Genomic DNA, 16,004 nt, shown 5'->3' on the forward strand with positions numbered 1-16,004 from the left:
ACCATAAAATTTATTTTTTTTTTACTAAAACCAGTAAAACATTGTGCCAAGGATATTTTGTGACCCAAACACAGCAGGATCACCACCTGAGGAGTGACATGAAGGATTGTTTATCTTCCTGGCAGACAACTGATGACAGATCTGGCAATGCAAACCCAGAAGGGCTGAAAACCAGTATATGTATTAAAAGAGAACAACAGAGGAGGCTGAAAAATCACCCTGGGTCTAGCCACAGATTTCACAAAGGGGCTGCTTCCCTCACTCATCCTTGCCTCAAGAAACAACCCCTCATTAACATGGAGTTGGAAAGACAGTGGTCCTGGGTTGTAAGATATGGTTTGGGGGTATTCTATTTGCCATCTGTCAGAGCTGGGGCAGTTCTCTCTGTTCATGGGGCAGTTTTCTTTATCTCTTCCACAACCAACCCTCCCTCCAGGAGATCTCTGCTGTTCATGGCCAGTGAGTGTCCCTGCAGGGCTGATCAAATTCCATCATCCCATGGGGAGATGCTCTGCCCAGGGGAGGAGCCAAGCATTCCTACCTGGATACAATCTGACACTGGGAACAGCACAGCAGCCTTTGCCACTGCATTCCCAGAGGAAGAGCAGGCCCATCTCCAGCAGCCCTGGAGCTTCAGAGGAAAACTCCCCCCTTGTGCAGGATCCCTGCTCCAGCAGAACCACAGCTGGCACTGCAGGAGGGCTGCAGCCACCATTCTGACTCTCTTGGTGGGTTTGTTTGTTTTTGTTTGGGTTTTTTTGTTGTTGTTTTTTGTTTGTACTATTGCATTTCTATTTTTCTTTTTCCTAGTAATGAACTGTTATTCCTATTCCCATATCTTTGCCTGAGAGCCCCTTAATTTCAAAATTTTTAATAATTCAGAGGGAGAAGGTTTACATTTTCCATTTCAAGGGAGGCTCCTGCCTTCCTTAGCAGACACCTGGCTTTTTAAACCAAGACAACAGTCAAGAAAAACACTTTGGTTCACACATTGACAAGTCATCTATAATACTGTAAAGCAGCCAAAATAATGTGTATTTCAAGAACTACCCAACCTTCTCAGAAACAAAAACAGGCCTGACAAAAACCCCAATGCAAACAATAAGTCATGTTTCAAAGTTAATTATGAAAATGATGAGAAATTATTCAAACCCCAACATGAACTACATACCTTAGCTATTTGAACACACCAGTTCAGCAGGAGCTGGGAGCCAATGTTATCCTTATGTTCATGGACATAATCCAGGAGGCAGCCGTGAGGCATCAGCTGAGTGACCAGCTGGATGGTGGGGCTCAGACAGACACCCAGGAGTCTCACCAGGTGTGGGTGGTCCATGCTGGCCATGATGAGAGCTTCCTGAAACAATAAAAGTGACCCAAAGGTTACCCCGGTGTGCTCAAAGACTTGATGCACTCGAGTTGTTGTAGCAAGGTAGGAAAAGCTAAAGAAAGGCTTCATAAAATCCAGCCTGCTCTCCTTGTCAGGCTAGCCCTTTGCAAGTTCCCATGTGAAAGCAATCCTGGTGTGAGCAGTTCATTAACATAACAATCTATTCCTGGGTAAAAAACAACTGGCACCTGTATAAACTGGTTTTGAACCCTTAGATAGAAAAATGAAAACTGTCTCTCACAACCAACCTTTCCTCACATACACACAATCAATACAGGGTATCAACTTGTTACTAACCAACAAAATAATTAGCAAGAAAGCTACTAACCAATTAAAGACACACACAAAGTCTGTACAACTGTATAAAAAGGAGTTATGTGAATAAAGAATGGGCTTTTTCCACCATGAAGAAAATGGAGTCTGTGTGATTTATTCCAATAGTCAAGTGAGCACCATGAATTCCTGTCTGTCCAGTGCTAGGCATTCCTAGGGAACCTCCAGGCTGATGTAACACCCACTTGATGTTCTGAGTCCCAAAAAACAAGAGCATCCAAAATTCTGCCCTGCCCCACATTCCCTGTCCCATTGCAGCCACAGAAACAATGATGCAGGTGTGACACACTTCACTTAAACTTTCCTTGGTCTTGTTTTAATGCCTTTTTGGGAATACCTACAAACCAAGGCCAGGCAAAATTAAGGGAATAAAAAGCAGCTATATTTATTGAAGGGCCAGGCCTTCAGGTACATTTAGGGCAGAGGAGGCCCACCCAGGGGCTACACCCAAAATGTGGATGATAGCTCACAGGTTTTCACACTTTTATAAATTTGGTCCATTTGCATATCAGGAGTTAATCTTCCAATTACAGCTTCAGGTAATGAAGTCATTTACACCATGTTTGCTTTCTAAATCTGAGCCTCTTAGCTCAGCATCTGATTCTTCCATCACCTCTCCCATCAGATTGTGGATGAGTTCATTTTGGTTTTCACACAAAAAGACTTTATTTCCCTTTTCCAGACTATAAGAAGTTTTCAGCTACCATGCTAGGTTTCAGCTACCAAGCTGCTCCAGGACCAAGGACCAGAAGGTTTAATCTTGGCTGTGCTATTTGACCCTAAATTCACACCCCTGACCAGCAGCACAGGAGCTTCTTATAAAAACCCTAAATAATTGTTCTTAGAGGTAATGCTGCCATCACAAGCAACTGGCATTCAAATATAGCAAGGAGAAAGCTCTTCTCTCTCATTCACTGAGTCCTCCATTTCAAGACCATTTCATCATGGCAATGGAACAATGAGAAGTGAGATGGAATTGTGGCTCTGTAAGGCTACTTTGGCTGTCTTTTTTTTTTTTCCTCAAAAAACCCCAATATGACATCTGACAACTTACAGAATAACAGCTGTAACAGTGCCAAAGAAAGAAAGAAAGGGGAAAAAAAAGGATGAGACAAATTTGCCACCAGAAGAACATAAAAGTTGGGGTTTTTTTCCCTTCCCTATATTAATGCAAAATTTAAAAAAAAAAATGGTTCTGGCAAGTAGGCTGAGTTTGTATTAAAGGAAATTGCTCATCATAGTACAAAGAATATTTGAAACCAAATTGCAGATATTTGCATAATAGTTCTTTTACTTTCTTTCCCCCTCTTTTTTTTTTTTTTTTTTTTAGTAAAACAAAAAGATGAACAAGACACTAATTGTAGGGTTTTTTCCCTCCCAATAAGAAAAGAGCAGATGGTCCTCACTGGGGGGAGTGACTCCTTCCCTTTTCTTCCTCAATGTATGTGAAGAAATAAATAAATGAATAAATAGGGACTATTTGATGGGATAATGGAGGAGCAGATCTGAGAAAGATTCTGGTGCAACAAATTAGAAAAGGGATCTGAATTTGACTAGTTTTACTCACATTCAAATTAATACAGTTCCCACACACTTAACTCTTAAGTATGGGGACTCCTTGAAACAATTTTAGCTATTCTTCTGCTGTGACTTGAAAATGTCCCTAAAGGCCACCAGAATAAATACCTGTAGACAAGTGAATTACCCAGTCTCCAGAGCACAAAATTACTCTGCCTCTTTTTTTTTTTTTTTCTTTTTACCCCATTCATTTTTCCCCTGCAGATGCATACAGGGGCAGCCCTTGCTGCCCATTCAGCTTCTGAGTAAAGGTAAGAGGTTCCTCATGAGCCTGGAGCTGGAGTACTTTTCTTTCTAACCCAGAATGATTAGAACAGAAATGAGATTTTTTTGTTTTGTTTTGTTTTTTTTTTTGTCTTGCAAGGGCCCACACAGAAAGCTTTGAAGCTTGTGTCCATTAGTCTCCAGTACTTCCCATTGCCAAGTCTATCTGTGTCCAAAGGAAAACCACTTCTGTACAACAATAAAAGCAAGCAGTGCCATTTGTCTCATTCTGATGTTACAGGAAAGCACCTGCTTTTCCAATAGTTTTGGGCAAGAGCTTCAGGAAAAAAAAAAGTCAAAATGTTTTTTATAAAATATTATGGACTTCTCTGTAATGAATTAAGACACACACAGAGGGCAAGGAAATCTTCATTATAGCTCTAAGCCACTAATAGATACTAATTTAGTATGAATCCTGGCTTCACACAGGTATTCTCTTTGGTAAAACTATTGTTATTTTTATTGAACTTCCATCTAAAGAAGAACTAAAATCAGGGCTACGTGTATCCAGCACAGCAAAACACAAAGTAAAAGAGATTGCAATTGTTCTGCTAGAGCTAATTAGACAAAACAAACAACAACAACAGAAACATTATGACTTAGCAGCATTTTAAGAATCTGTTCAGCAAATAAGGAATACAAGTCTCCAGTTTCACACCTATTTGGACATGAAAAGACTCTAGAGCTGTAATCTTTGTGGCACCTGGACACTCAGCAGCGTGGTTCCTAATATAATTGTCTAAAATATTTTAAGCAGTTGAGGCACCTACACTCACAAACTTGGCTGGTGGCATTGGCATCTCTCAAAACCAGCCTCTGCAATTTTCTGGGCCTTTGGGTAGCTGTGGGTCCGCAGCTCTTCTCTCTGCACTCCACTGGCACAATTACAGGAATGAGTTTGGAATTCTAATTTAATGGAGAAGAAACTGACGTACCAAAAGGTACCAAAAACCTTCTATCCAACGTCACATGGGAAGTCTGGAGCACAAGTGGAAACAGTGCCCCAGATGATTTTACCTTTCTCTCCTGAAAAAAATTCACAGCCATCATTCCTCTCTTCGTTTTTGATTATTGCATTATTACCCCATTAAGCTCAACTCCTGTGATTTATTCACACAAGCCTGTATTAAACAGTGACATTAAACAATCACATAAATGTTATTTTAATGGTTCACACTTATCTGCCTGCTGTGTGCACAAGACAGCAGCCCACAGGAGGCTGAGTTTGCAGGTCCCAGTGAGCAATCACCAGACCTATTACTGGTTTCTGTCAACAGAGCTATGTCAAAAGGGGTCTGGGGTGGTGCAACTGCAATTGGGAAATCTCACCTAAAACTGTTTCCTGGCCTATCCATACTCAGCAGTCATGTTTGAAATATCTTTAATTTGGCTGCTGTTTCTGAAAAGTAACTCCAGCTAAAGCACAATTTTCATTTTGACCTTCCAGGATGGGGAAAAAACCTCCAGTTCTTAAGACTGTGAGAAGAAAGAGTGCTCTGAGTACACCTACAGCACATCTTATAAGGTGGTATTTAACTTCCCCCTTTTCTACTATGACATGGTATTGCCAATAATTACACCTGAAAACAGAACATAAACATTACCCAGCATGGTGACTGCTGACGAACAGCCTTTGATACTGATTTTGCTTCTCTGACCATGCAGTCTGCAAACCAGGGGGCTCAGCAAGGTGCACATGCCAGTAGCAGTGCGATAATGCCATGTTGAACATTTATTTCCACCCAGAGTGGCCCAGGGCACAACTCTCTTCAGCTCATGCCCTTATTCATTAGTACACACACCCCCCCACCCCGTTCAAGGGGAGCATCACGGATCTGCTTCCCCAGTTTGGCAAGCCCAGAGTAAATGTTACTGCTCCTCTTAAGGCAGATGAAGATATTCACCTGATAAAGAGTTAAGTAAGCACAAAGTCTGAAAAATCTGTTTTCCTGACCTTCTGCTTCTAAATGTTCCTGCCATAAAACACCCTCAAACAAAGCAAAACAAAAGATGAAAGAACAACTCCATGCCTGTTTGTGCTAGTAATTGTTGAGTAAATAAATGTACTTAAAAGCTGACTTCATAGTGCACTGTGCATTTTTCTGAAAGCAAAAATGTTAGCTGAGCTAACAGGAGAGATACTACACTGAATACACTGCTTTTTACCATCATTTTACAATTCTTCTAGGGGCTGGGGCAAACATCTGTCTGGAATGCACCTTTGACCTGCTGCAGGGCAGATCCAATCACAGCCCAGCATTTAATATATTTCAAAGCCTTTTGTTTGTCTGCTAGCTCTTACCAATTCTTTAGGTGGTAGCTGACTCAGCCCGTGCAGTCTGCAGAACAACTTAGGCTAGGAGACAGCACAAATACACATTTGACAACACACATGCCCACACTGGGGCTATGACAGCGACACCCATTGCTGTATTTCCTCTGTACTGCCCATGCAGGATGCTGCTTTCGTGGCTTTCCAGCACTGCTGTGCTTCAAACAATTTTCAGAAGGCAGCTAAACCTGCAGGCAGCTTGGCAGGGCCATGGTTGTGTCCCCACAGCCAACTTCAGTTGAGCCTTCCATGCTCAGCTCAGTCCTACCCTTCTCAGACATGCTATTCTGTATAAAGAAATCATGTCACACTGATCATTCTTCTCTTCCCCTTCTCAATGTGGGTCTATTATTGCTCCATGAAGCTCAGCTCCTGTGATCTATACACCCAAGCCTGCCTTGGGACAGTATTCCAGAGGAAACAGGTTCCTGTGAACCCCCAAGTTCTGCACAACATTCTCTCAGCTTGTTTCTGGAGAAGCAGGAATCAGGAGCAAACGACCAGAGGTATTAAAAGAAATTAATAATCTTTCTATCCATCCAAGCACAGAGTAAGGTGAATGCTTCCAGAAGTACAGGTTCATCAGAGGTTGCTGCATGCAGTGCAGCAGTGCACATCCAGCTCCTGTATTCACACTCACCTGGCCAACTGCTTTTGCTACAGGGAAATGCTGAATTTGGCTGGCACAGCAGGAAATAACTAGAGGTCCAAAAGCCCTGTCATTGAGGGGGTGTAATGAGCTGTTAGGCAGAGATTTGCACTAAACCATCTCCTGGAAACTCCCTCCATGCCGGTTTTGCTTTAGGGAGCCTCGTTAAGGAATCTCTCTGTGTAACCAAACAGAGAAGGTCACACTATGAGCCTTGCTTGCAGGTATTTCCTCAGAGCCAGGACAAACTGCTAGGATTAAGGAGGTTGCAGGTTTTGAAGGGGTGGTTTTGGACTTCATACCTTTTGGATGTAAGAGATTTGAGTTTTTTTGAGTTCAGTTTTCAATGAGGACCTTAAGCAGAGCTTCACAGGGTAGTCAGTGGAGTCACTGCATACTTTCACTGCAGTACAAGTGTGCTGCACCATTAAATGGTGAGACTAACTTAGTTCAGAAAGTTCTGGAAACCCAAATGTCAGGTGAGCCTCTACTCTAGCATTAAAACTATGAATAAAAAATAAAAATTCCACTTCAGGGACCACACCCTGCAGCCTGTTCATGCACAAATGTGATGGAAACGGCACCAGGCAAGTGCCACTCACTTGACTCCCATCAAGCTAGTGCCATCAAGAAAGGATGGCCCCAGGTCAGTGTCCTGCAGCCTGGTGAGGAGCCAGGCATGGCACAACACTGGAGCACTGCGCTCTCCCCTGGCCGCCATCAGAGCTGATCTCTGGCTGCTGTCTCACTGCTGAGAGCCTTTTCTGGAGCTGTGATGTGTCTTTAAATGTGCTGCATCTCTCAGAGCAGGCAAACCCTCTGAGACTGCCCTGCCTGTCACAGCACTTGCACAGCACACAGAGCACCAGCCTGACTCCTCACAGGCACTGCCTGCGTTGTTGACACTGAATTCAAAAGCCAGCCATTTCCCCATGTGACTCAAATGCATTAGAGAGATGCCCCACTTTCCTCCAAACACCCAAAACTAGCATAAATCAGAGATGTGAAAGCTCTCCCTCTTCAAGGTCATACTTGCAGACTGCTGGGTGAAACCTTCCTGCCCACCTCAGAGAAGCAGTAGGTCTATTCATGCAGGAAGAAACACCTGCATGCGCTTACAGAAGCAACGCTGGCTCACTTTGTATTTTGGAGCAACATAAAATAAATTAGGAAAAAAAAAAAAAAAGCAGCAGTGTGATCCCTATCCTGCAAACACTGAGAGCATGGACCACTGTGCTGACTCCAACAGGGAGTGCTGAGAATTAATGCTGAAACGCTTGGAAGTGTAGGAGATAAATTTTGTAGACCCCCCACACCACATGCTTGTTCCTTCTCCCTGCTTTGTGCCAATTAAGTCTCCCAATTCATCAGAGGCTGAGTTAGCAGAGGAGGAACTTCAGCTCTACAGCAACAGGCCTCTAGTGCCCAACAAACCAAGTGTAGATTTTCCATCAAACATCTGACCAGGGACAGCTCTCACCAGCATTTCTGTGAATTTTGACCTGAAAAAATTATCACGGTGATGAGAAAAACAAAATCCAGCCCATTTTCAGTTCACTTTTATGCATAGCCAAAGACCTCAGCAACCAGAATTGTTCCCATTGAAAGCTGTCAGGACAAGCAACAGGGGGCTTCATTCTGGGGATTCCCCCCTTGGAGAGCAGGAATAGGTGGTTTAACAGCAAAAATATCATGTCATTGTGACAAATGTTTTACTTACAGCCTGTGACACACATCATTATTTCAGAGCAGCCTGTCCAAAGTGATTTGTTTCTTACTATTTTGATGCAACTAGCAAAAATATTTGAAGTTGTAACCATGCAGTCTAACAAAGCCATCATTTCAGTGGTGCTCAAAGAGGAGGGTAAACAGACATCACCACTGAGCAGCTTATATGAATTTGTCAGCCTTGGCTGCACATACCTTTCCAAAGGAGGGAGTTATTGCTTTGATTTTTGATTTAGGATGAGTGATGGCAAGGTCTCTAGAATGAAAAAAAAAAAAAAATTATCACGTTCTCACTCCTTTCTGCACAGTCTTCAGGCATTGCTTTGATATTTTCTGGTATCACTGAAAAGCTTGACTTTATAATCACACACTCAAAGCCCCTTCCTTCTTCAGAATCAATTTAAAGGGATAGCATCAGGTTAAAGCCTAATTTCATCAAGTGTATAATCAACACTAAGAATTGTTTTAATCAAAGATACTTTTTGCCTGGTATTTAATTTCTCTCAACAGAGAATTCAAATCAGACTCAACTCCATCTTTCCCTCATCTGTATTCAGCTGCACAGGAACCTCACACTCAGGACCTGGGTACTGCAAAGGGATGGTATTTGAACATGGGAAGTTTCATTGGACTTTTTGGCTCACTGGTAGATTTTTATGCTCCTGACCAAGCTGGCATCACTGCAAAGTCCTCAAAAGCTGCCTCCACATTGCTCTGCCTGTGATTTCCTCCCAAGTTTCTACAGATCTGCCTCCCACCTTTCCTTCCCTACCCTCTTTTACCTCCTGCTGACCTACTCCTCAGCTGAAGAGAAGATGAGAACCTCCTTAAAAACACTCCTCAAAGAACCCATGGCCCTCAAACGGCAGGGTGGGGATGGTAGAGGAGGGGCTGGGGCTGCCCACACCTCATGCAGGTGTGGGTGGGATTGCTAACACCTGGTCAGCTCTAAAGTATTTATGTTCCCTGCAAATAAATTCAGCTAAATTCCCCCCCTGGATTTCCACATGATTTGGGCACCCTGCTGTCAGGGTAATACATATGTAACATTATAATCATAATGACTCTTTTTTTCATGTTGATAAAATGTTGGCATCTGCAATAACCCCCAGAGCAAACACAACATCAGATCTTTTCTGTATGGCCATGCTCAGGTCCTGGCATCTCTCAGGGCAAGCCAAACAACTCCCAAGCCAAACATGTTTCAATGAGTAGCTGCCTGCTACCAATACAAACACCTCAGTCAAATCCATAAATACAACGTGTTTCAATAGTTTTTATTTCTGCCTGTGTGGATGCTCTCAAAAAGGAAAAATCTCACTGGATTACAGAACCCAAGCAGAAAGTTGTAGACAAACACCATCCAAACTTGCAGTGCTGCAGGAGGGAATGCTATTTGATAAGTGATCTAATTTGAAGATGCTACAAAGAGGGTGAAATAATAATTTATGTCATGCTTTTATCCTCTTTTGTGAATTACCAAGATCTCAAGATCATTAATTATGCTCACAAGATGGCCTGGTATCACAGCTCCAAAGGAACTATCCAACTAATAGGACTCTAGAAATCAAAACCCAAACATTTTTTCCTAGCATTTCCTACAGCAAACTTTGCCAAGGCCAACCGGGGTGAATGTGCTTTTCAACAGTCTTGCAGCTGTCTGGGGAAAAAAGTGAAAAAGGCTCTTTTGAAGTGATACTGCCAGGGAAACTCCAGGCACAGGAAGAACCAGTGGTGTCCCCCAGGGATCAGTGCTGGGGCCAGTTCTGTTTAATATCTTCACTGAGGATCTGGATGAGGGGACTGAGTCCTCCATCAGTAAATCTGCAGATGACACCAAGCTGGGAGCCTGTGATCTGCTGGAGGGTAGGAGAGCTCTGCAGAGGGACCTGGAACAGTTGGATGGATGGGCACAGTCCAGTAAGATGAGGTTTAACAATCCAAGTGCCCAGTCCTGCATTTTGGCCACAAGAACCCCCTGCAGCGTTATAGGCTTGGGACAGAGTGGCTGGACAGTGCCCAGGCAGAAAGGGACCTGGGGGTACTGGTGACAACAGCTGGACATGAGCCAGCAGAGTGCCCTGGTGGCCAAGAAGGCCAATGGCTCCTGGCCTGTGTCAGGAATGGTGTGGCCAGGAGCAGGGAGGTCATTCTGCCCCTGTACTCAGCACTGCTGAGGGCACACCTGCAGTGCTGTGCCAGCTCTGGCCCCTCCGTTTGGGAATGCTGGAGCACGTCCAGAGGAGGCAACGAGGCTGGAGAGGGGCTGGGAACACAAACCCTGGGAGGAACCACTGAGGGAGCTGGGGGTGCTCAGCCTGGAGAAAAGGGGACTCAGGGGTGACCTTATCACTCTACAGCTCCCCAAAAGGTGGCTGTAGTCAGGTGGGGTTGGGCTCTTTCTCCAGGCAACGACTGACAGAATGAGAGGACACAGCCTTAACCTGTGCCAGGGGAAGTTCAGGCTGGACTCAGGAAAAAATTCACTGAAAAAGTGACTGGGCATTGGAATGGGCTGCCCAGGCAGGTGGTGGAGTCACTGTCCCAGGAGATGTTTAAAATAAGACTGGACGTGGCACCCAGTACCATGGTTTAGTTGATGAGGAGATGCTAGATCATAGGTTAGACTTGATGATCTCAAAGGTCTTTTCCAATCTACCTCAGTCTGTGATTCTGTGACGTGTTAGGAAACCTGGAAGCTCAAAGCACTATCACTGTGTCAAAGTTAGTGCTGGAGACATACCCTGAGCAGCTGGGTGCATGTGCATGCCAAGCTGACTCTCAGGTCTGAGGGAGGGTCCATTTGCAGCCTGATTACAAAGCACTAATCCACCCACATTGTGGAGACTTTGGTCTGCCAGCACCTATTTTGCATCTTACTGCCAAGATCAGCAGTCAAGAGGCTGACATTTAACAAAAAGCAGGAAAAACTATCTATAGCTGTTCCACCATCAGCCTTCCTAACCAATACAATTACTATTTGACTTTTATAAAGCAGAAATATGGTTACATATAATTAATCCATCTATTCCCTTGTTGCATGCCTTCACATTTTTGTTTCTTGAAAAGACCTAACACCGCCATGGTGTGATCGGTGTGATCACCTTACTGGGATCAAAGATGATGTTGCACCTCTGAGGGGCAGCTCCAGACAACATCACTTGTCAGTTCTTTGGTCACTTTTAGTGGACTTCTGTGCCAGTAAAATGCCAAAGCTCCAGAAAGCTGCAGCATGTCATTGAGAGGAATACCAGCCACTTTTTTGCAGAGGGCTAATCTACAAGTTTGAGTGGAGCTAGAAACATTTAGAAGGTGACACAATGTGGTTTAAGGTGTTTTCTGGAGCTCCAGAACACTTTGAGAGCTTGCCAAGCAGTCACATTAACTCTGACATCAATAACTTTTCTTTCGGTCTGGAGTTTCACTCCCATCTGTGCCCCTCAGCTGATGAAGAGTTTTGTCACAGAGCAAACAGACACACCTCCCACCCCTGCTGAAAACCAGGCAGGACACAGCATGCAGATCCTCAGAGATGGCCTGGCTCTGGAAAATGGTTCCCTGCTGTCCACAGCTTAACCACATGCACAAAGTGTTTAACATCCCAATTTGGATTTCACAACATTCTTGCCTAACGAACACAGTCTGAATTTTGAAACAAGGAATAACTTCATAGGAGGAATTCACCAGAGTTCATTCAGAAACTGATAAAACCAGGTGCTTCAATCACTATCACATTTCAAAACGCATCTTCTGGCTGAAGAACTCCCTGGAATATATCGCCCATTGAAAAGCTTCAGCAGACAACTCTTCCTCTTAGTTTCAGCAAGTTATTAAATGTTTTATCAAGAAATATTTGTTCAGTATTTTGCCAAGAAAACAATTCCAACAAGAAAACTAATTTTCTCTCCTCAGTCCAAATACCATTTTTTCCAAATGCTTTGGTTATTAAAATAGCTTTTCAGAGGGACTTGTGTTTTTAGCTGGTGACTCTAGCTGTTGATCTAAACCAACAAGACTTCTTTAAAAAAAAACCAAAAAAACCAAAACAATTTGCACAGCTTTAGAAAACAAAAAGCTAAATTCTGCTTCTATGCACAGTAAAAATCCCATGGAACTCTTTCAAAGGGCACTTCCCAGCCAGGGAAAGCATCCTTGACACTGGAGAATGTTTCCAAATGGATCCAGCCCAGGGGCTGCCTATCCACTGGCATGGCTCAGTCAATCACAGCCCTGGGAACTGCCTGCAGCCAGGCCCTGTCCCACATTCCCCTACCTCATTGAGAGCTTACATTTCCATCAGATAAACTCAGGTTATCTCTCAGATAATCAGCTGATATAACTCGGATAATCAGATCAACTGTTCTTTGTACCTCAGCTGTTTCCTACCTTTGCCCTGCTCCACGTCTCAGAATTCACCTGTGCAAGCTCATCAAGGAGAGCCTTCCAAGCTGCAATTTGTCAGCACAGCTCAAAAATCCTCATAACCATACTTCCTTAAACATTTCTGTGTCCTTTGTCATGTAAAGCATGAAGATAAAAACAGGCCCTGGCCTGTGAGAAACCTATGCAATTCTATTTTGAACAATGCTTATTCACCTCTGTTATTAAAAGCCTGGTATTCTATACAAGGCAGAAACCTTCAGGATACACTTGTATTCACCTTGCAAGTAACTAAGAGGGAAGAATGCCTGTTCTCCCTCTCCTGTTGCTAATACACAATTTGTTTTATCTATCAAGTGCCATTCAGCATCTTTACAACACCTGACCTAGGAAAAAGCTAATGAAAACAACATTTTAGACACATTCTCAATGGATAAAACAGCTTTGTCTGAAAAAAAAAACCACCTACATAGTATTTGCTTGTCTACATAAACATCCTAAGGTAATTTAAAACCTGAAGATAATTAAAAATCAATTTAAAAATTAAGTCATTTTCTCAGAGGTTACGGGATCTGTGTTGCAATTCAGAGTTCCATCTATAAACTGCTACAGTAATAATTATTCCTCTCCCCTTCTTCTGTTGTGTCCGTCTTGACTGAATACCTTTCAGGGCAGGGACAATCTCACCACACTTTCAACAGGTCCAAGAGATGCTGCATTACCCAAACACGAAGCAACACTATCACAGTTAGTGTGGAAAATATCGCTCTGCATCATCTCCTCATTTTTGGAGCTAGAGCTTCAGTATAGAAGGACCAGGCATTTCCAACCAGCATCTGCTGCTCTGCCAGCTCCAGTGTCACCTCAAATGGATCTGTTTATCCCAATTATTGCACTGATATCTCAAAAGCCTTGGCAGAATATTATCAGCAAGCCAGTCAGGAGCCACCTTTTCCCATCTTATTTCTTCCATCATGAGCAGCAGTAGGAATATCTGATTGTCACTGGTGAATAACAGGTACAATATTAATGCAAGCAGATGTTAATTATTTTTATGAAGTTGCTGATGTATCAGAGGCGTCTGGATCAGTGCTGAGGCACAGAAAACAATTTTTGAGGGGTTATTTGCAACAAAGCACTGAGGGAGAAGTACTGCAAAGTACAGTATTAGGAGGTAAAATGTATTTTGACAGTGATACTTGAAATTCAGCTCCTATAAGCTTCTGTACCCTTACAGTCCTATTAAAAATGGTCACAGCGTGATCATTTGTATGGACATATGGATTTTTTTTTCTCCTTACAACATAAAAAGCCTGGTTCTCTCTTAACTTTAAGTTGACTTGGCACCTCATTAGATCTGCCATTAACCTCAAACCAGTGATGGCTTGTTCGGGATGCATTACAGTTCAGCTTGTGGAAACAGCACCTCTCTTTTATTAACAGGGGTCCCATAAAACCCTGCATTTTTTAGCAGTTTGGCAACATTCTGGCATACACAGTGCCCTTTAGGAACTTAAACATTAACATGTGCCTTTTTTATATTGCTAATAGGAGCTGGAGGCACAGAGAAAGAATGCAAAGCTATTTCTTAACTACAGGTTTTCAGTTTTAGTGATAAGGCAACACTTGTCACCCTGTTTTCAGTGACAAAATCTGCTTTAAAACTGGATATCTGTGTCAGCTTCTTCTCATAACATATCAAGCCTTCTTAAAGAAACTTATTTTCTTTAATTTAATAATTTTACCATGTTTTGTCACTTTTATTTCTGCACTTTGCATCTGAATCTCAGCAAGACTGTGAGAAGAGTCCCAGTATCCACTTTGCTGCTGTTTAGGGAAAACTGTTTCTCCTGTTTGTAATGAGAAGCCTGTGAGCTACAGCCTTCCACTCCAGCAGGATCTGTGCCTGCAGAGGAACATTTCCCCTCTGCTTTAAATACCACCAACCACTGGCTGTGCAGATGAAAAGACCCACACCGGCAGGCACTATATCCTCTTGGGATGAGTCCCCAGAATTCATGGCCTTACAGCATCCAATGGAAATTTTTACTGAAGTCTGTGAGATTACTCTCCTAAAAGCCCACATCCAGATACAAGCATGGAAGTCCAGGGAAGATAAGAAGCTGGAAGAGAGCATTCTGACCCAGGCCCAGATCTAACCCATGGTGAAGGGTGGAAACATATAGCACAGTGCCAAGAAAAAAAACCAAAAACCCCATGGTATTGAGTGCAACAGAAAACTCATAGTGGAAATACCAATCCCATAATCTCCTGATTAAGTCCCCTAATTAAACTATTGTGTACCACTATGATACTTACAGCACCACCTCTCTGCCTCTTTTCTGCCTCTTTTTTTTTTTTATTTTATTTTTTAATATTCCCATCTTTTGTCTGCTCAATTTCTAAACACTTTTTCAAAAGATCTCTCTCCTACTGTGTCCTGATAAAGCACTCGCATCTCTGGGATCCTGACCTTCAGAACAATTACACATACAGCCAAGCAAATAACTCACTTCATGTTCCAGTAACCAAGCCCAAAAGTACATGCCAAGGAGACAAATATCAAACCCTGTTATTGAGGTACCTTATACATTGAAATAGAGAGTGCAATACAAGATCTCAGTTCAAAATGCTTCCTTTATCCATACACACTTTACAGCTAAAATATTTGCATTTGATATTGCAAATTCAATATTTGAATTTGATTAGACTCTTTAATACTTTCAGTTAATCCACAGCTATATTTCCTTTTGGATAAATGAACACTCCCACCTGATGCAGGGTTTCCACATCATAAAGCACTGCAAAGCTGAAATAAGGAGCTCTGCGATTGCCATGACAAAAAGCATCTGAATGTACTTCCTGACTCATTTAGGAGTAGCTCCTCATGTCAGTCCCTCACTAAAGCATGGGATTCTTCCTGAAACCTGTGGCAGACTTCTTGGAAGCATTACTCTTGAGGTGAGGTCCTGGCCCTGCTGAATTCACTGGCCAGTTCACAGCTGCCATGGATTTCAGCGGGGCTCAGAGCTCCCTCATCACCAGCAGCAGGCAAACTCACTTTCCCTCACTGTGTTTTCCAGTTAGAGTGTCATGCCAGCAGAACTGTTTCCAAGCAGCCTGGCTTGTCTGTCTGTGCTTGTACCTCATCCTTTCTGTGTATGTACTTTCACCACACAGCCACATGCTCCTGCAGATGGAAAATTTACCCCCCCTGCACACACACATACCTTACCCTCACACACCGTGGAGGGGAAAATTACTGGAGCCAACATTTAAAGAAAAATTATTCCTTCAGATGGAAATAACAGAAATGTAGTCTTGAAACAGTTAATCTTCAGATGACTAAA

General features: G+C 42.9%; 1 protein-coding gene across 1 annotated transcript in view; it reads right to left on the reverse strand.

Annotated features, from left to right (window-relative positions):
- The window catches only part of ERBB4 (erb-b2 receptor tyrosine kinase 4), a 574,039-nt gene that overhangs the window by 85,268 nt on the left and 472,767 nt on the right, over positions 1–16,004 (reverse strand). Inside the window, exon 20 of the mRNA XM_038142045.1 lies at positions 1,172–1,357. Within this exon, the coding sequence (XP_037997973.1) occupies positions 1,172–1,357 (186 nt within the window). The remainder of the gene's footprint in view (positions 1–1,171; positions 1,358–16,004) is intronic.

Source organism: Motacilla alba, chromosome 7, assembly GCF_015832195.1.
Source record: "Motacilla alba alba isolate MOTALB_02 chromosome 7, Motacilla_alba_V1.0_pri, whole genome shotgun sequence".
In the NCBI taxonomy this organism is placed as follows: Eukaryota; Metazoa; Chordata; class Aves; order Passeriformes; family Motacillidae; genus Motacilla; species Motacilla alba.